Source organism: Eumetopias jubatus, unplaced genomic scaffold, assembly GCF_037043125.1.
Source record: "Eumetopias jubatus isolate StellerSeaLion01/CBP00866 unplaced genomic scaffold, mEumJub1_p1.0 scaffold_10, whole genome shotgun sequence".
NCBI classification, from domain to species: domain Eukaryota; kingdom Metazoa; phylum Chordata; class Mammalia; order Carnivora; family Otariidae; genus Eumetopias; species Eumetopias jubatus.
In genome coordinates, this window is record NW_028274816.1 from 33274543 (window position 1) to 33294252 (window position 19710).

Consider the following 19710-nt stretch of genomic DNA (forward strand, 5'->3'; position numbering starts at 1 on the left):
AGGAGCAGGGAGCCCGATGCGGGACTCGATCCCAGGACCCTGGGATCAATGACCTGAGCCGAAGGCAGACGCTTAACCATCTGAGCCACCCAGGCATCCCAGAATTGACATTTCAGTTCAGGTACAGAGATGTCCCATCTACCCCGTGCCCCCACACACGCATAACCTCCCCCATTATCAGTGGCCCCACCAGAGTGGACATTTGTTATAGTTGATGGACCCACACTGACACATCACTGTCACCCAGAGCCCGTGGCTTACGTTAGTGTTCAGTCTTGGTGCTGTACATTCTGTGGGTTTAGGCAAATATATAATGACAGGTATCCATCATACTTTCACTGCCCTGGACATCCATTTCTGATGTGGTTTTTAGGAGCTCATGAAGATGAGAAAGGTGGGGAGGAGCATCTGTAAAACAGATTCCCCTCCCCGCCCAGGAACATGAATTAGGAGTTTGGCTTAAGCAGGCAAATGCAGTGGTGAGCCTAAGCCCCTCTGCACAGATCTCAGAGAGCCTGCTGTCAGTAGCTACACAGTTTGAGGCGACATGAATCATTTAAAACCGTATGAATAATGCCCATGAATCATCCCAGAAATTTCTGTAAATCTTGACTTAAACATTACATTCTCTTGCATTCTATTTGAGTACGTTTCCTTGCTTTTATTGGAGACAAGCTTTTGCATCAAAGAGGAAGAAAAGTCACTTAGATTGATTCTGTCACCGTTGCATCAAATCCCATTCAGTGATGTCTAAAGTGGTTCTTGGAAGAGTAGAATCAGGCCTGGTTACCTGGGCATTTAGACACATTGAACTTGCTCAGCAATTGGAAGCCAGTGAGGAAAGAACTATTTATAACCAACAGTTTACTTTGGCTGTTATACTCACTTAAAGGTTGTAAGCCTCTTTCATGGATGCAAAATTTTGAATAATACCAGCTTCTTTATTAACTAGTAGCCAACAATGTTTTTTTTTTTCTTTACAAAATCTCTTTTCAGTGTTTCCAAGGCAAAGAAAAATTGATTTTGTTTCACGTCTGTTCAAATTTAATAGGACGGAAAATAAATGCTTGCCTGCCCAGAGGATAGGTGATTGGAGGAAAAATAAAACTTGTACAGCATATTCCACAGCAGGCGTGTTATAAACCCTCGATCCCTGATCGAGTTGGCACGACTTCACCCTCTAGGACTCTACAGGACGCTTCCAGAGCCAAGTCTCCGCACGAACTCAATGACCTATTTCATCCGTTTTGTCCAGAAATGTTTGGGGGTGGGAGAGCTCTCAAATCACCTTATCTAACTGCTTCTTTTTACAAATGAGAAAACAGGGGTAGAGAGGGGAAATGTCTTGCCCTAGCAACAAAACTGGGAAAGAATGTGACAGGCATAGATATTTATATCTGAACACCCGAGGCCCCATTTTATGATACTCTCAATTACTTCTAGTGTTTTCCGCATGTGATAAAATTCTCCAAGTGACATTTTAAGACTGTTGCATTCTCCAGGAGAGAGTTTGTAAATTGACATTATATCATAATAAAAGTGAGGATATTGCTACTTCCAGTAAATTTAGGTATGACTCTACAGCTTCCTAGGGGAGAGATGAAGAACACAGAAAAGAACAGTTGATTTACCTCCTGTTTTTTTACAGGCTAACTTTCAAAACAGAACTGTTAGTTATTAACGCTCTGGGTGAACTTTCTTTTCTTTTCTTTTAAAATTTGTTAACTCAGTGCAGTTCACCGAATTTTGTGTAGCAAAGGAGAGAGAGATGATGTGCAAGATGAGAAAATTCTAGATAAAAAGGGGAAGTTATGGAGAAAATGTACTGGGCTGGAGGATGAGGACAGTTAATTGGTGGATCTTGGGCAAATTAAGGTCTTTCCTGAAGGAAAGAAATGTAAGCCAGAGTGACAAAAACTAAAGAGATCAAGAGACTTAGCTGGGGAATCAGGAAAAAGGGAAGACAAAAGGAGGGAGAAAAAGACACATTTGAGGTTACTGAGTTAGAAAAGCATGGCATCTCTCCAAGAATTGAGAGAAGGAGGTAACAGAGTGATGGTAGGCTCTGAAGCAAGACTCTTTCAAAATAGATTTGAGTGACTCTTACCAGCTAGGATTGGAAGAGATTTGAGATCAGCTTTCACCGTATTCTTGACAGATGGGTGGTCATGCAGCCCACGAGGACATCACCTGCACACTGGTGATGTTCAGATAACAAGCCGCCATAATACAAGTACATGCATGGAGGTTAAGAGTTTATTTTTTTTTAAGATTTTATTTATTTGGGAGAGAAAGCACGAGCTGGGGAGCGGGGCAGAGAGAGAGGGAGAAGCAGACTCCCTGCTGAGCAGGGAGCCCAATGCTGGGCCCAATCCCAGGACCCTGGGATCATGACCTGAAGATGCTTAACTGACTGAGCCACCCAGGTGCCCCACTGAGGTTAAGAGTTTAGACACTTGTAGCAATTTGCCAGAGTAATTTTATGTCTGTTGAATCTGATAAAATAATTGGGGCCTGCATTTTATGTGTCTTTTTATTTCATTTTTCTAATAATTCCTTCATTTTTTAATTGCAAATATAATTGACATAACATTGTATTAGCTTCAGGTATACAACACAATGATTCGATATTTGTATACATTGCAGAATGATCTCCACGGTAAGTCTAGTTAACCTGTCACCTTACATAGTTACAAAACTTTTTTTCTTGTGATGAGAACTTGTAAGATCTACTCTCGGCAGCTTTCAAATATGCAGTACAATATTATTAACTGTAGTTGCCACGTGGTACATTATATTCCCATTATACTTTTATTATATTTTACAAAATACTCATCTGGGATGGATTACAAGTACCAAATAACCCGTGGGTAATTTGGGAAGCATTGATTAACCCCTTGCTACTCAGAGGGGTCTGGAGACCAGCAGCATCTGTGCTGCCTGAGACCTTGTTACAAATGCAGAAACTCAAGCCCCACCAAGACCTTCTGGATCAAGACCCCTGGATGACCCAGTTGAACATTAAAGTTTGAGAAACGCTGTGCTTCTGTCCTTTCAGCGTTGGACAGGTGCAATTATTAAAAGCTCTTCCTCATACCGCTTCTGGTTCCACGTCACTGTACCTGAGGTCATGCAGGAAGGAAACCTCATGTGACAGTACTTTGAATATTCAAAGACCACTATCACTTCCAACACTTACTTTACAAATAACTGTTGAATATCTATTCTTTGTGAACCACTGGGCTCCATTGTCCAGAGCCATTGATAAACAGGACTCTGGCTTTAAGGAACTTGAAGTTAAATAAAGGAGATATGAAATGGAATATGTACTTAAATACCACGATGGCAACAGAACTTGATGGACTCATGAAGTGCTTGGGAAATCTGTAGCAGGAGAAATTATTTGTACTTGCATGGAGGTGAGGGTGCAGGTGCAGCCTGTGGAGGGTGGAGTGATGAGGAATAACTTTTTGTGGAACTGACATTTCAGGCAGTCTTTACAAGACGGGTAGGAATGGAGTGTGCAGGGATAGTATCAGGAGAGATCAGACATTTCAGATGTTTAGAGACTTGATAGTACAATGTTTCATTTTTCATGGCTTGAAAAAGGATCTGCTTTTAGAGAAGTCTGAAATGGTCAGTGCTCATATCTACAGGAGTCTTATTTTCTGTCCTCTTTGCCATCTCTCACTGAGACAGAAAACTGTATTTTTCATTGTGAAAATATATGATGGTGTAGTCAACTTCAAAAACACAGCCACCGTGCAGTCATGTGGTTGACCACTGAAAGGAAAGGTCTGTTTGTAGCCCCTTCATCTCTAGTCCGGTCCCCCTCCTCCTTCCACTGTCCACACCAGGAGCAGGTAGGCACAGCCAGCTCTTGGGTGAACATGTATTATTTTAAAATAAGAACAGCTCCAGTTCTAGGTTGAGGTTCCTCCACCTGAACATGTTCCGGAGTTACAGCCTTTAAATAGCAACCTTCTCAGTCTGGGTCTGGTCAGGAGACAGAGTCCACACAGTGACTTCAACAAAGAAAGCTTGATATAAAGAATTATAAACTACAGTGGGAGATAGGAGTCATGAGGGATTAGCTCGTAAGAAGTAAGGAAAAGTCTAAAAAATACAGGAATAGCCCATAGAAGGAGCAGCCTCCACTTGAGGCTGAGTTCCAGACATTTTGAACAGCGCACAGCCACAACTCTCTGTATGGCATGGAAGCCATGCAGCTGGAACTTGCCAGAAGTTTGTCCTCGCAGGTGCCTGGGAAAGCTGTTCATGAGAGGTGTCAAAACTGCCCTCGGGAGCCGCAGGGAAGACTCCCACATGCTGCCGGCAGCTGTGCCCCCAGGAGCTCCGTGCTGGGGAGGCTGGCTGTGTTATAGGAGCCTCCCAGGCTGCTGACCAGAACCAGCAAGCACAGTCTTTCCACCGCTCTCTGCCGAAAAGCTTAACGTCATGCCAGTTGACAAAGGAAAATTATTTAAGAGGCTCAGATTCATTTTCACAGGGCAGGCAAAAAGGGAGAATTTGGAGCTGAGAGGCAATGCGTCGATAACCAGCACAGTGATTGAGAAATACAGTCATGACATCCTCAGTGAAAAATTCCGTGTGTGCTGCCAAAAAGACTCTACGGTGCATTTCAGATTTAGGTCTTAGTCTTACCACTAATACGATTTTTCTCTCTTGGTTGGGAATTGACAAGATTTTTTCCTTCACTTATTAAAAGTGTCAGGCATGCAGATAAACCCAGGCTGCAGTGAGCACCTGTAGAGGCAGGAATAGCAGACATGAAATACAGGAAGGAAACAAGGTTGTCTGATGATCTTCATACTCCAGATACATTATCCCATCAATTTCATCTTCTTCGGGGTCTCCAAGGCCTCAGGATGGACTGGCTTCCTTCTACTTGTACATAGCTGCTGGCCCCAGGACCATTCTGCACCATTGCCTACATTGACTTCCCTTCTTTCCTGTGTTGGGGCATGTCTTTTAGTTACTGAAATCCTCCTGTTTCTTGATTCACTCCCTTGTTTATTGGGGCACATTTTCTAGCAGCACAGTGAGAAAGGTCGCAAGGGAGATAATTTGTTTTGAGACCATGTGTAGCTGAAAATATCCATTCTATCCTGACATTTGATTGGTAGTTTGGCTGGTAATCAAAATCTGTGTTGGAAATAATTTTTCTTCAGAAGTTTGAGGTCATGTGCTCTTCGGGCAGACCTTTGTCCATAGCTTTAGGTCTTTCCTTTCAGCGCTGGTCAGGTCCTCCAAAGAGTCCTCCAGTTTCTTGTCTGGCTTTCAATACTTAAGAGCAGAATTGGGGAAAAAAGATTGATGGTCTCAGCATTCAGTATGTAAACACTCTATTTGCTCTCTCTTTTTGGTGCAGTACAATTACCCTCAAATGTGCCTGATATCGCCCCTGTCCAGAGACCCACTCTCTGTTTTATACTCTTCACGATGTAAATCACTTATCTTACACTGGAGCTGGGTGGGGAGGGCCTTACGGGGAGTTGTGTATATATGTAGAGGTAGGACCTTACTCCAGGCTCCTTACTACCAGTGGCAACCTGTGTCTATTTTTGGCTCATCTCTCACCCTCCTTCCACAGCTGCCTCATTTGACCAATTCCCAGCCTCAGGGGGTGGGAGGTTCTTAAGTGCAATTTAGATTGTGTCTTACCTTTTCTCACTGCTAAATTATGAACATCATTTAGACCTTGGGTAAGGGACCAGTTCTTAAACAAGACACAAAAAACATTCACCATGAAAAATTATTCTTCAAGTTGTTCATTGCCTTAAACAAAGGTGTCGAGTCTGCCAAAGGTTTAATATCAAGACTCTAATAACTCCTACACCTCCACATGAAGACAGTTAACTCAATGTAAAAAATGAACAGGAGACTTGAACTTAACATGTGTTTCACAGAAGAGAAAACACATGTGGCCACAGACACAAAGAGATGTTCCACACCTGTGTGACAGGGCGGTGCAGATCACAACCCCAAGGAGAGTGGTTTCGTGGGTACAGTAATAACAAAGAAGCAAGGGAAAAATCAGGCATGGGATTTAGGACGATAGTTACTTCTGATGGGGAGAGCAGAGGGATGGATGGTGAGAAGGAACGTTTGGGTAGAAGCAGGTTCTTGTCAAGGTCCTAGCTTGTGTTTTGGGTGGGATGTTTGTGGGGTCCTTGTTACATTATTGAAAATAATTAGATAATTAAATACATGAAAAAAAAAATAAAAGCCTAACAGGGCTGGGGCTCCCAAGGTGAAGTAGAGATCCTTACTCAGGTGGCCCTTAGTTCTTTGGTTGTCTGTTTTTTAAGAAGTAGCATTCTGAATCCTGGAACAAGTGTTTTGTAGTCAGAAGTTATAAAATATATCTATGTGTATATATATATATTAATCTAAAGTTAACAAATAACATTTCCTAGGTGGGGTTCATATGCTGATAAATATCTACGTTATAGAGTTTTAGTGCATAAATATTTATAGCTATTTCTGTTCTTTCATAGAAATTTTACATTTTTTTCCCTTTCTTAGGACAAAGTTAAACTATAATCCTCCAAAAGATGATGGATCAACCTATAAGATTGAACTTGAAGGGATATCGGTAATGGTTATGAGAGAGATCCTGGATTACATCTTCAGTGGGCAGGTATGATGAGACACACAGGAAGGAAGACTAAGTAGATGCCTCTCAAGCCCAGGGTGAGGGTCTCCTTCATCCATTCTCTGACCCAGCAACATTGTCCTCTTCATCCATCATTGTCTGTGTGACACGTATCTCCTGCTGGGAATGGCGCCCAGCTGTTCTTCCAGGGCTCTGCTCTTAAAAGAAAAGCAGACTGAGTAAAATCTTAACTCAGTCCCTGTTTTTGTATTTATCATTCTGAGCTCCACCTTCCATCGTGAGTTGGGAAGGACCTGGGATGCTCCTTTCATGGCTGTCTTTATGTTTTTAAACCTTAATTCCCATCTTGCTTTGTACCCCATAACCTGGAAATGGGAGCTTCCTTGGGCGGTGGGAGTTATTTTATAGAAATAAAGAGTCTGAGATTCACACAAATGACAGGCACCCGCGTTGTGTTCATGATGCCTGGGTTCTGTTGCCTCAGTAGGACCAATATCCCTGTTGCACCCCATTCTTTACTTTCTGCCCACTTAAATTTCTGGGGTTTTAATGAAACCCAGGGGAAAAGGTGATAAGTGATTAGACTTCTTTTTCTTTGCCATCCTCAAGCTCTCAACCCCTGATTTTGTGATTTAAAATGTAGCACGAGGGCTCTTATGAATAATCTTAGGTTGAACCAGGGCTAATTTTTTAACAGGAAGAAATTAGTGTATCTTACATTTGGTTATGTGAGAATGCATTTTATCTTGACTCTTTGAGAGCTTCTTTCCTTCTCTCTCCCGTATTCCTTCCTCATCTTATTTTACCTTTCCTGTTTGTAAGAGCTGCCTCCTACGTGTTTTCTAACACACTGCTTGCCTTCTCTGGATATATTCATTCAGTCAACCTCGGTGATTGTCATTCTTTTTGAAGTTTTTGGGTTAATTTCGTGATGTTACCCCTTCTCTTTTCTCTGAACACTAGGTGGGGGTGTGTGTGCATGTAAGATTATGTGTGTGATTGTTAAAAATAAATGAATTTAGATTGGTTTGGGACAGTCCTTAAAATACTGAAGATACTCGGAAGCATCACAAAACCAGGCTGAGGACCAACCTCTCATCTAACTTCTAAAATATTTCAGCAGCAACTATAACAGGTTATAAGCCAGGAGGAACGAATTCCTCTTCCGGCGTGGATTTGAATCTTGAAACCTTATTTACAGATTGACTTCAGTGTTTTGTTCCCAGTTAAAATTAATTATGGTTTAAGAAAAGAAAAATAGAGAAAAAATTAAGTATGGTTTATAACCATAGTTGCAACATAAGTTATAACCAACTCCTGATCTGGCACTTTGGTTTTATCAGGATGGAATGTGGTGGTTTTCTTGCATGCCTGTATCTGAGGGTGTACAGCCATCCACTGTTGTGTGGCCGAATTTATTATTTTTTAAAAAGATTTTATTTATTTATTTGATAGAAAGAAACACAGCGAGAGAGGGAACACAAGTGGGGGAGTGGGAGAGGGAGAAGCAGGCTTCCCGCTGATCAGGGAGCCCGATGCGGGGCTCGATCCCAGGACCCTGGGATCGTGACCTGAGCCGAAGGCAGACGCTTAACGACTGAGCCACCCAGGCACCCCTGTGTGGCTGAATTTAATACATCAAGTAAACGGGAAATTTTTCCTTACTTGTGACTTGCTCGACACACTTCTTTCCACAGTTCTGTTGCTCAGTTTATATAAGGTGATTGGCAGTCATACATTCTTTTTCTGCATCTGCGGTACACAGTGTGTGAAATATGACACAATGTTTCTTGCTGTACTGTACTCTGGAGCCTCTCCCTCTCATTTCCGAGTGTAGGACAAGCGCCCATTCTTTGGGAGAGGAGAATCTGGATCGTTGTGATTGTGGCGATATTTTAGAGGCTTGTTTCTTTACATTGTCTTAGTGTTGCGTGCAAGAACTGTGAAATGGGAGGAGGAAGTGGCATCAGAAGATTAAGGAGAAGTGAAGTTCTTAATGATAAACAAGAACTCTTACCTTAGGGATTTCTTCCAGAAAATAGCTTTGAGACCAGAGTGTACGTGTTGCACCAAATGCGATGTTTGGCATTCAGAATGAGGTCCTCGGGCCACGTGGCCCTCCCCTCTCCAAAGGGCCGGTGTGGTGTGTCTGGCATGCCATCTGGCAAAAGACAGAATGTGGTGTATCTGGAGGCAGGATTTGCCACAGTTCCAGTGCTGGTGTTTAAAGGAAACCCCTTCAGTTTACCACAGAAGGCAGCACTGTCCACCTCACAAGCATTTCGGCCACTTAGTTCTAGAAGTGAGCAACGAGGACAGTGCACCTGCAAAGGGTTCGTGATAGTTAGTTGGTAAAGCCAGGGAAGTGCTGGGAAAAGTCAGCCAGCCATGTTCTGTTCACATCGTTTGAAGGTTCGCCGGTGCCCTCAAACTCCTCTTGAAAAAGAAGCACTGGGCTGGACTGTGTGAAATTGCCAATACTTGATCATCTCTGACCTACAGAAGTGGAGCTTTCATGCGGTTCAGCCTAATAGATTAGTGGTTTGGGCTTTAAATACATACATTGAAGCGTAAAATATTTATGATACTCTTGTAGATCCGGCTGAACGAAGATACAATCCAAGATGTTGTACAGGCAGCGGACCTGCTCCTTCTTACAGATCTTAAAACTCTGTGCTGTGAGTTTTTGGAAGGCTGCATCGCAGCCGAGAACTGCATTGGCATTCGCGACTTTGCCCTCCATTACTGCCTGCACCACGTCCATTACCTAGCCACGGAGTACCTGGAGACTCATTTCCGAGACGTCAGCAGCACAGAAGAATTCTTAGAACTCAGTCCTCAGAAGCTTAAAGAAGTGATTTCTCTCGAGAAGTTAAATGTCGGCAACGAAAGATACGTGTTTGAAGCAGTAATTCGCTGGATAGCACATGATACAGAACTAAGAAAGGTACCTGTGGTTTATAACGTGGTCTGACCCTGCCTTTTTACTTCCTTATTCCATTCGTTCACTCATTTATTTATTTACTCCAAAGTATGGGTGTTTTCTCCTTCCCCATAAACTGGAAAGGCTTACGAAGTTGTGATCTAAAAGATGTCTGGGGGCGCCTGGGTGGCTCAGTCATTAGGGCCTCCAACTCTTGATTTTGGCCCAGGTCGCGATCTCGGGGTCATGAGATTGAGCCCCACATCGGGCTCCATGCTTAGAGAAGAGTCTGCTTGGGATTCTCTCTCCTCCTTCTGCTCCCCCCATGCTCTCTCTCTTTCTCAAATAAATAAAATCTTTAAAGAAAATAAAAGATGTCTGTGGTACATCTTTGCATAGGATCATTGAAGTTGTTTTTTTCAGACCAGACTACAAAAGCGCATGTAACTCCTGATATGGCAATGAAAATATTAATACTTGTAAGGAACATAGTATCCTTTCTGCTTTGCTTTTAGCGGGAAAATGCATTTCAAGCTTAAGCTGGGGATTTTAGAGATTCAATGTCCCTAACTCTCTTGTTCAGCATCCATCTCTGCACCATTACTGGGCGGACCCAGGCAGGGACTCTGACACGGGCAGCAGAGAAGGGTGAGGGGAGTGAGCGTCTGGAACCTCTCTGGTGTGGGCTCTCCCTGGAGTGATTGACACCACTCAGCAGAGAGCAGGAGAGCGCTCTGCAGTGCGGCAGTGTGGTTCCAGAGGGGAAGGTTCTGGGAGCAACAGCTGGGAAGGAAGGGTCTCAGAGAATATCAGCCTTTAGATCCAAACTGGCACTGCAGTGGGGGAGGGAGCAAAATCACAGAGCTTTAAAAAGTCCAGTGTTTATAGACTCCAGCTCCAATTGCTATATTCGAAGTAAGAACTACATTAGGTTTTAGGGAAGTTTTCAAAATGTATAATCGCATTGTTAATGGTTCTCAGCAACTGTTGACATGGGTTTTCGTGAGTATCTTGTAATTTTTAAAATTCTGTAGGCTTATTTAGAGACTGCGGACTACTGTAACACAGATGGAAACTGTTGCACAGTGATGATAAAGAAACGCATACCCCTGTACGGCCGTAGTCTTGGCATAATCAGTATAGCCGGCGTTTGACTTTGCACGTTAGTTGGGTAGATGAGGAAAGGGGGTAGGAGAGTTCCCAGTTCGCCGCCGCTCCCAGAGACCACAGTCGCCCCAGAGACCACAGTCGCTAGCTGTCCCTTCCTTTCTTCTTCAAGGGGCGAGGTTGACTATTCCAAAACCAAGAAAAACTAGTCACTAAGGAGTTTCGCCTCTTGTATGTAGAATGCTGTAGTCCGTTAGTTCAAATTTAGTGAGTCATCATGAAAAGTACATAATTCATATTATATGTTAGATTATTTTTAACAATTAATAACGAAGAAATACATAGTACTCAGAATTTTTCTGAACTGTACCTTTTCTATATTTTTCTTGTAATGTTAATGTTGCTCTCTTTTAATTATCTGTTTAACTGTACTGAATCAAGCTACTACTGTGTATAATGTTCCCATGAATGTGATTTAACTCCCAGCACATCCAGCTATGTGAAATAAGGCCGCTACGGCCAAGTGACCCTTTAGGGTGTAAAGAAAGCTGCTTGCAACTTTTCCGTGATACCTCAAATATAAACCTGAACTGATGCTTCTTTAAGTTAAACTTGTCTTTATCAAGGCTATGGGAAGTAGAAAGGAAAGGGGCCAGTAAAGCACATTCCAGCACTTGTGACTTGCCCGCTGATAATCCTTTAACAATTTCGGCTTTTCCGTGAGTCAGAAAACGTATTTTCTACTAACTGTGTGTTGCGTCCTACATTTTTTTTCTCCCCATCCTTCCTACCCTCCTGTGCAGGTCCACATGAAGGACGTGATGTCAGCACTGTGGGTTTCAGGGTTAGACTCGAGCTACTTACGGGAACAGATGCTCAATGAACCGTTAGTACGAGAAATTGTCAGAGAGTGCAACAACATACCGCTGAGCCAGCCACAGCAAGGGGAGGCCATGCTCGCGAACTTCAAGCCCCGGGGCTACTCGGAGTGCATTGTGACTGTTGGCGGAGAAGAAAGAGTGTAAGTATGGATGTGCATCGTTTCAAGAGTCATATAAGGGAAGAGCTATTTCCATGTAAACAGGAATTCATGGTATTTTTTTTTTTTGGTATCTAAGCATAATAGCAGAATTTTTTTAAATGTTTTAAACATTCTTTAGAGCAATAAAACTAGTCATAGTTATTATAAGCAGAACTATATAAAACACATTAACTGCTAATCAATTATTTATTTCCTTAGTTCACGGAAACCAACAGCAGCGATGCGATGTATGTGCCCTCTTTATGACCCTAATAGGCAGCTTTGGATTGAACTGGCCCCTTTAAGCATGCCAAGAATTAACCACGGAGTTCTCTCAGCAGGTACCATTCTGTGGTCAATTTTACTTAAACACAAGATCGAGTGATATGTAATTTTAGGGTTGTACAGAATGACTCGAAACCTTTTAGAGATTTAATTTTAAGAGATAATTTTATTATCTCCATGATGACGTCTTCTGTGTAGCTCTCGCTTTCAAGACTTTGTAAGGAGAAGAGTGTCTTCTGTCAGTCTTTATTGTTCCTGAATCTTTAATACGTAGCTATTTTTAAGACTTTAGTAGAGGAGCATTTTACTTGATGTCTTACCGATAGAGGAGCCACATTCAAAGACTCTTCCCGCCCATTAGCTCTGTGGCTGCACCCAGAACACGGAATTCGAATCCTTGAGCCGTAAATAGTCCCGTTTTTCTGAATTCATGCAGTTTAGAATTACAGTAACTACGTGAAAAATAAAGGTGTTATGTCAAAGCAGGCATTTCGTGTGAGACTTTAGAAAACATTATTTATATTAGCATGGCTTCAAGTTATTTTACTACAGAACGCATGTGTCACTTGACCTTCGCAAGTTTGAAAACGGCTCCACGTTAGTCAAAGCTCTCACTCACAGAGGTGATAGGAAAGGCTGTACTTGCTGCCTTCTGACTGTTCGCTGCCTTTCTCTTCACCTTGCTCTGCTCTTTGGGGTTCACCCACAAGTGCCATTTCACTAAATTCCAATTAAAATCAACAGTCTTCCTGGAATCCTTCATATTTTATAGTCTCTGCTTGCCCACTAACATTACTTTAAAGATTTTGAAAGCTATGCCATACCATTCCACATTACAGATATGGCCGAAGCTATACTATAGTACAGAAATGGAATCATTTTTGGGGTTCCAAAGTGATTGAAGTTATTGTCAGTAGTAAGCAGCAGGATGCAGTGGGATAGCCAACAGGATATGAGTCTGATTTCCTTGTTCTCTCTTCTCAGAATTAGCACCTTACATTTCCTTCCCACAATGTGTACACCTATTCATAATTTTCACACACACCTGCCACAGTGTTTCCTGCGTCACAGATTTTCCAAGATTTCCTCGAGGGGTTGGTATTTCAGAAACATTGAGCAGTGAGGATGGGGTCGTGTCCAGTTGTAGTGAGCAAAGCTGTGACATGACCAAGTGTTTCTTGTACTGTGTTTCTTCTTTTCTTACCTTTTTTTTTTTAATTGATGGACTTTTTTTGTCATTCACTTTGTTTCCGCTCTTCCAGGTTAGAAGTTATATTCTTTGTCTGTATTCCTTTGAAACTCATCATAGATACCATAGCCTGTATTCTTAAGTTATAAAAGCCCAAGTACCTTTCTCCTGTTCATGTTTCACAGTCTTGTAGTGTTAAAATTTATGACTATTTATGAATAAGTATCTACATATAAATGTTTGATTCATCTGTTTTGAATATATGCATATATATATAGAGAGAGAGAGAGTGTTTAGATTTACCCACATATTCACTATTTTCTTTGTTTTTCCTTCTTACTCCTGAGACCTTCCATCTAGGATTATTTGCCTTCTCTCTAAGGTCTGTCCTTTTGAATTTCCTTTATTGTGGTCTACTGGTAGCAAATGCTTCGATTTCTTTGTCTAACATGCTTTGCCTTCATGCTTAAAGGATACTTGTGCTGGGTATAGAATTTTAGGGCATCTTGACTCTGTGGCTTGGCCTTTCCTCAAATCTGGAAAATTCTTATTTTTACATCTTCATGTATTGCCTCTGCCCCATTGTCTTCTTTCCTCCTGCTTTTGGTTTTCCATGTTTTTGCTTCTCCATGTGCTGCCCTCTTTATGGTTTCTTTTGACTTAACCTCCACTAAATGAGTTCTCTCTTTAACTGTGACAGATCTGCCATTAAACCCATCTACTAATTTTTTTAAATTTTATCTGGTGTTTTTCTTTTTTTATTCCTAGAGATTCTCTTTAAATCTTTTTCAGATATGCTGTGTCACTTCTACAGTCCTCTTTTTCTAAGAGTTCTCTTAAAATTTGTCTTTCAGGGCATTTGCATTGGGCTCCCTGCTCAATGGGAAGTCTGCTTCTCCCTCTGCCCCTCCCCCATGCTCATGCTCTCTCGCTATCTCTCTTTCTCTCTCTCAGATAAATTAATAAAACCTTTTTGAAATTTGTTATTCAGTTTTTAAACATGGTAAACATTCTCATGTTATCATCTTTCTGGGTAGTCCAGTATTTGAAATTTGAAGTCTCTGCAAGACTACTTCCTGTTGTCTGTTGTTGCTGGTTCTTCTTTATAGAGTCTAGTTTCTGTGTCCGAGTATCTTTGGTTGGGTGCTGATCATTTTATTAAAAATTATTTATAGGAATAATTTGATGCTTTAAAATCTTAGAATATTAGAATCTAAAGATTAGGTAAGGATACTTACTTCCACACAAGTTTTACATTTGTTTCTTCTGGTTGCCTATAAGAACTGCAAATTTGGAATTGAATTACTGTAAATCATATTCAAACCTTGAGATCTCCTAGACAAGGGAGGATATTTAAATCTGGGTTCTAATTCCTGTTGAACTTTGGAGAGGCTCTCGTGCCAGAAGTCACACTTCCTGTGGGCCTGGGGTTTTGATTTTTGTCCCTTTCACGCCCTCAAAGCCATTATAAGAAAGGTTGGAAATTTCCCACCTTGGTAAATGCCCTTAAAGCAAAATGGTTTCCATAGGTGGTGACCTCTCCAGCTCCCACTTTTCCTTTCAGCTTTGCCATATTGTCCGGTTGGCTTCTTCTCTTTTAAGATTATTTTATTTCAAAAGTTCTTGTCAAAAAAAACAAAACAAAACAGAAATGTTTTGTCCGGCAATTTAGCTGTTTTGCACAGAAGTTGGTATGAATAACCTAATCCACCTTTACCTGAAATAGGAAGTTCAACAGTGATTCTTAGATGCTGTCTTGAATATGAAGTGCACAGGTGCCCCAGATCTGAGTGCTCCTGGGTCTTGAACGAGCAGATGTGGGGTGTGGATCAGAAGTTGTTTGAGAATCACAGAGTGGAGATAGGATAGATGGAGCTGCTTGGTGTCCCTGTGGGTGGTGCCAGTCTGGGTTGCACGCTGTAGGGTAGTGGGAATCCACTCAGCTGCTAAGTGAGGTGAACTTGCCAAAGTGACCCACAGATGTGAATTAGCCTCTCTCAGCAAGGATCAAATGAATTGTGATGAAGACCTCAAATCCACTGTTGTCATTAGAGAAGTTCCCTCCACCTACTGTCTCTACAGCTGTGCCATTTGTATTCAGCAGGAGATGGAAGTTGAAGAGTGAAGTTTCAACTTTCTCGTGTGTCTTGTTTGATTTTTACAGAGGGATTCTTGTTCGTGTTTGGGGGCCAAGATGAAAATAAGCAGACCCTGAGCTCAGGAGAAAAATACGACCCAGATGCAAACACATGGACGGCATTGCCACCAATGAATGAGGTAAAATGTTCTTTTTCATTTGTTTGGAAGCATGTCTGTCTTCCCTTCAGCACTTCCCTTTGTTTTGCATCTGTGTACATGTAAGGAGAGAAATGGCGACCCGCCACAGCCCCTGCTGGCTACGCCAGTGCCCACCATCCCAGCTCTCCCGTCTCGTCCATCAGACCTCCTCGTGGCTCCGCAGACCTGCACACACTCGTGCTTTGGGACCTCTGCCAGCTGCCCATGGGGCTCGCTCCTTGCTTCCACCGGTGTTTGTCCACGTGGGGCTTCCCAGAGATGCCTTCCCTCCCGCCCCTCAGCTCTCCCATCTCTGCCCGTTTTCTTTCTCTTCGTGTCACGCAGCACCTTCTCACGTATTGGATAGTTTTTAATTGTTCACACAAATTCCTTGATGGCTGGGGATTTTGTCTGTCTGCTCAGGGCTCCGTCTTTAGTGCTGGAACAGCGCTGGGCACAGAAGGGATGGCAGGGACACTTAAGTATTTGTTGTCAAATGACCCCTCCGGCTTCTGTCATTCCAGTCGGCCGCAGCAGGAGCCCGGCCTCCCCGGGCCTCTCCCAGCCTTGCTCTTGCTGTGGTTCTTCCTTGTCCTTCACCGCCACCTTGGAAACACTTAGCTACAGCCCATTGCTAAACACAGATAGTTTTAGTGAACCAGAAGGTAATAGTTCTTGTTGTTGTGAGCTGTGGTGCATAAAAAATGGTGATTCTGCCAGTGAATTTATCATGCAGGTAATTCCCTTGTCCCGAATAACTCCTGGATTGGGTTCTGTCTCTTGTGACAGAAGGGTGAGCTGCTTAGGGGAATTACAGATGTCTGAGAGAGATGGTTGTGAGCATGGAACCTCTTTGCTGAAACTCTGGAATGTGATGGTATCTGTGATTTTTATTAAAGGTGTGGATATCTGCTTTCAGTCTGGTAGTTGTATACAGAGATCTTTGATGTCTTTTCAGCCACGACATAATTTTGGAATTGTGGAGATAGATGGAATGCTGTACATTTTAGGAGGAGAGGATGGTGAAAAAGAGCTAATTTCCATGGAGTGTTATGACATTTATTCTAAAACCTGGACGAAGCAACCTGACTTGACCATGGTTAGAAAGGTGAGAACCGTATCTTGTGATTACAAATTGGGTTTTAAAATTAGCGTTTCTTCTTTTCCCACATACGCCTTTTTTAGTGCAATCGATAGTGTTGAAAGAGTGAATGTTGTAGGCTTCTGTCGCTATTGGTGGCCCGCCTTCTTGGTCATCTGCCGTGCGCCAGGATAGGAGATGGAGTGTGTGCGAGAGCTCGCCCTGACGGTGGGCTCTGCGCTGGGCTGCTGTGTCCACACCTGTGCTTGACAAGCGCCTCGGGAGCACACTCACCTAGGAGGTGGCCAGGTCTTCCAGCCCTATTTTCTTAATCATCATATGGGCCTAACGAGAAACAGCCTGCAGGTAAGCACGGCCATTGTGTCCTGAGTAGAGTGAAAATGTGGCTCCCATTAGCTGTTTCGAGCACGGTCTCTTGTAGTGCCATTCCCATGTGGGAGGGAGGGGCTCTTCTTCCCCCTGAAGCTTCGTCCGGTCCTGTGGATATTTACACCTCATGTGCTGTGCTCCCAGTCTCGGTGCTCCACTCACTTGGAGCAGGAATTGAGTGAGATGTTGCTCAACAGAATCTAAATCTCAGAATCTTCAGATAGTGGGGGAAGAATGGAGAGACTGGAAAGCTCTTTAAAAATTAGGGTCATTTACATACCTCCCTGAGCACAGTCGTGTCAGACAGAGGTAACAAACAGTATGTGTACTACCTCTTCTTGCTTTTCAAGTCCTGTCTTTGTAGTATTGGAAGATACCATAGTTTTACTATTAGAAATCGAAACCTTTCCCTACGGTGCTCTCTAAGGTTAGCATTTGTCGAACGTGGATTGTTAAGTGTTGCCTCCCCAACTCTCACTTTCTCCTTCCAGATCGGCTGCTATGCAGCCATGAAAAAGAAAATCTATGCCATGGGGGGAGGATCGTACGGGAAACTCTTCGAATCTGTGGAGTGTTACGACCCAAGGACCCAGCAGTGGACCGCTATCTGTCCGCTAAAGGAGAGAAGGTGCGAGAATGCAGTTGTGGACTCTGTAGGCACCCCCTTTCTTTCAAATGAATCTTTCACTTGACTTAGCATTTGGTTTCTGTAAAAATAAAAGAATAATCCATTTCATAAAAAGAAAGACTCACATAGTCATGAAACCCAGAACATTGCAGAGTTAAAACAAGCAGAAAAGGAGTTCGGGAATCGGCCACGAGTTGTAAATCCATATGCTCTGTGTGACCTTTCAGATTTGGAGCCGTGGCCTGTGGCGTGGCCATGGAGCTGTACGTGTTTGGGGGAGTCCGAAGTCGTGAGGACATCCAGGGGAGTGAGATGGTCACTTGCAAGTCTGAATTCTACCACGACGAGTTTAAAAGGTAAGTTTGAACGGTTTCACGTAACTTGTACAACTTTTCCTTTCTGCTTTCAAAGTCATGTCTTAGATTTGTTTAGTTTTGTTTTCAAGTTACTTGACTGAGTTATCTTGTCTATTTAGGACATATGCCTAATGCCAACTAGAGATCTCGTCAGAGACGTAAGAAGTATTCGTAGCTTAAAACCGTAGAAAAGTGTTTCTAAAATCTATATCAGACCTTGACGCTTGGTTGTTTAAAATCAGTCATTGGCTTCCCATGGCTTTTAGGAGAAAGTTTAAACTCCTTAGCCTAGCATATATGGCCTTCTGTGATATGGCCTTTATTCTTTCTGCTACTATTCAACACATATGCTTTACTGGAGTTACACTGAGCAATTTTTCCCCCCCAAAACATGTTATGATTATCTTGGCTCTGTGCTTTTGTACTACTCCTTTTGCCTAAAATTTCCCTTCCAATATTTATCCAGTTAATATAGCCTCTTCCAAAACTGTGCTTAATTATCACTGCCTAGAGAAAGCCTTCTCACACCTCCCAGTCTCGTTTAGGCTCCTCCATCTGTAATCCCAAACATTCAGTTCATGTCTTTTGCATTGTAATTGTTAACCATAAGATTTTCTTTTTTTTTTTTTTAAGATTTTATTTATTTGAGAGACAGGCTGAGAGAGAGAGATCACAAGCAAGGGGGAGGGGTAGAGGGAGAAGCAGACTCCCCACTGAGCAGGGAGCCCGATGTGGGACGGGATCATGACCTGAGCCAGAGGCAGACACTTAACCAGCTGAGCCACCTAGGCACCCTAACCATAAGATTCTTGAGGGCAGGGTTCGGCTCCGCTGTCCATGGATCCTAGTTTCAGCATCGTACCTGGCCTGTGTTAAACACTCAATGAAAGTTTGATTCACTGGATGAAGTCTGGTGTCACAGAGTCTTAAAACATCTGACAGGTTGCCGTACTGGTCTTATAGAGTAGACACCCTCCTACCAACCTTCTTTCCTTCTCTCCTTCCACACGTTTTATTGTGGTAACCACTAAACTGGACTGTTCAGATCCTTAGAGGGAATTGGTCATGTGAAAATTCATCTTGTTACAGTATTTCAATCCTGTTGCCAGAAGGGGGTGCCATAAGGCAATGTTTAATTTCATACTATTTTAGATTAGGGCAAACAATGAGCAGCGACCAAGACTTTAGAAAAAAATGTAAATGTTACCTAACTTTTAATGGATTTTAAATTGAGGCTATTTGCATAGCCTTTCTTCCCCCCATCAATTACATGAGTAGACCTTCTTTGGAAAATTCATTAGGCAAAGTATGAGAGCAGTTTAGAGAATGTCTGCTATGGTGGGGGTGGGGAAGAATTTCAGACTTTTCTACATTTCTCTTGATACATTCCTGTGAGGGCTGACTGTCAAAGGTATAAAATAGCATGTTAATTCCTGCCCAAATGAATCTCAAGACTGTCTGCTCACCTTCATTTATAAGCAGTGGTCAGTGTGTTTGGTCTCCGATAGAATATTGACCTGTGCCATCCTCATAATGACCGAATTACTGTTTGGGCAGTGTGAGCTAGAGGCTGCCACGGGTTTTGCTGGAGGAATCAAGGCCACTTGTGCCTCACCCTTCCCTGTCCGTGTTTGTTTCTAGGACTTAAATCTGGTGCAGAGTTTCTTGGTCTGCCCTTAGTATGCTATCAATTGCTAGAACTTTTATATTTCTGTCGGGTTGTTTCATATTAATAATTGATAAGCTTTAAATGTAAGTATATTACTTGCTTTCAGTTCATAAGTTTTAGGCATAAGAATATGGCTCCTTCCTT

General features: G+C 42.6%; 1 protein-coding gene across 1 annotated transcript in view; it reads left to right on the forward strand.

Annotated features, from left to right (window-relative positions):
• The window catches only part of GAN (gigaxonin), a 48793-nt gene that overhangs the window by 19926 nt on the left and 9157 nt on the right, over positions 1 to 19710 (forward strand). The window contains exons 2-9 of the mRNA XM_028090771.2: positions 6550 to 6664; positions 9237 to 9587; positions 11474 to 11691; positions 11911 to 12032; positions 15330 to 15442; positions 16401 to 16550; positions 17405 to 17541; positions 17769 to 17897. Of these exons, the coding sequence (XP_027946572.1) occupies positions 6550 to 6664; positions 9237 to 9587; positions 11474 to 11691; positions 11911 to 12032; positions 15330 to 15442; positions 16401 to 16550; positions 17405 to 17541; positions 17769 to 17897 (1335 nt within the window). The remainder of the gene's footprint in view (positions 1 to 6549; positions 6665 to 9236; positions 9588 to 11473; positions 11692 to 11910; positions 12033 to 15329; positions 15443 to 16400; positions 16551 to 17404; positions 17542 to 17768; positions 17898 to 19710) is intronic.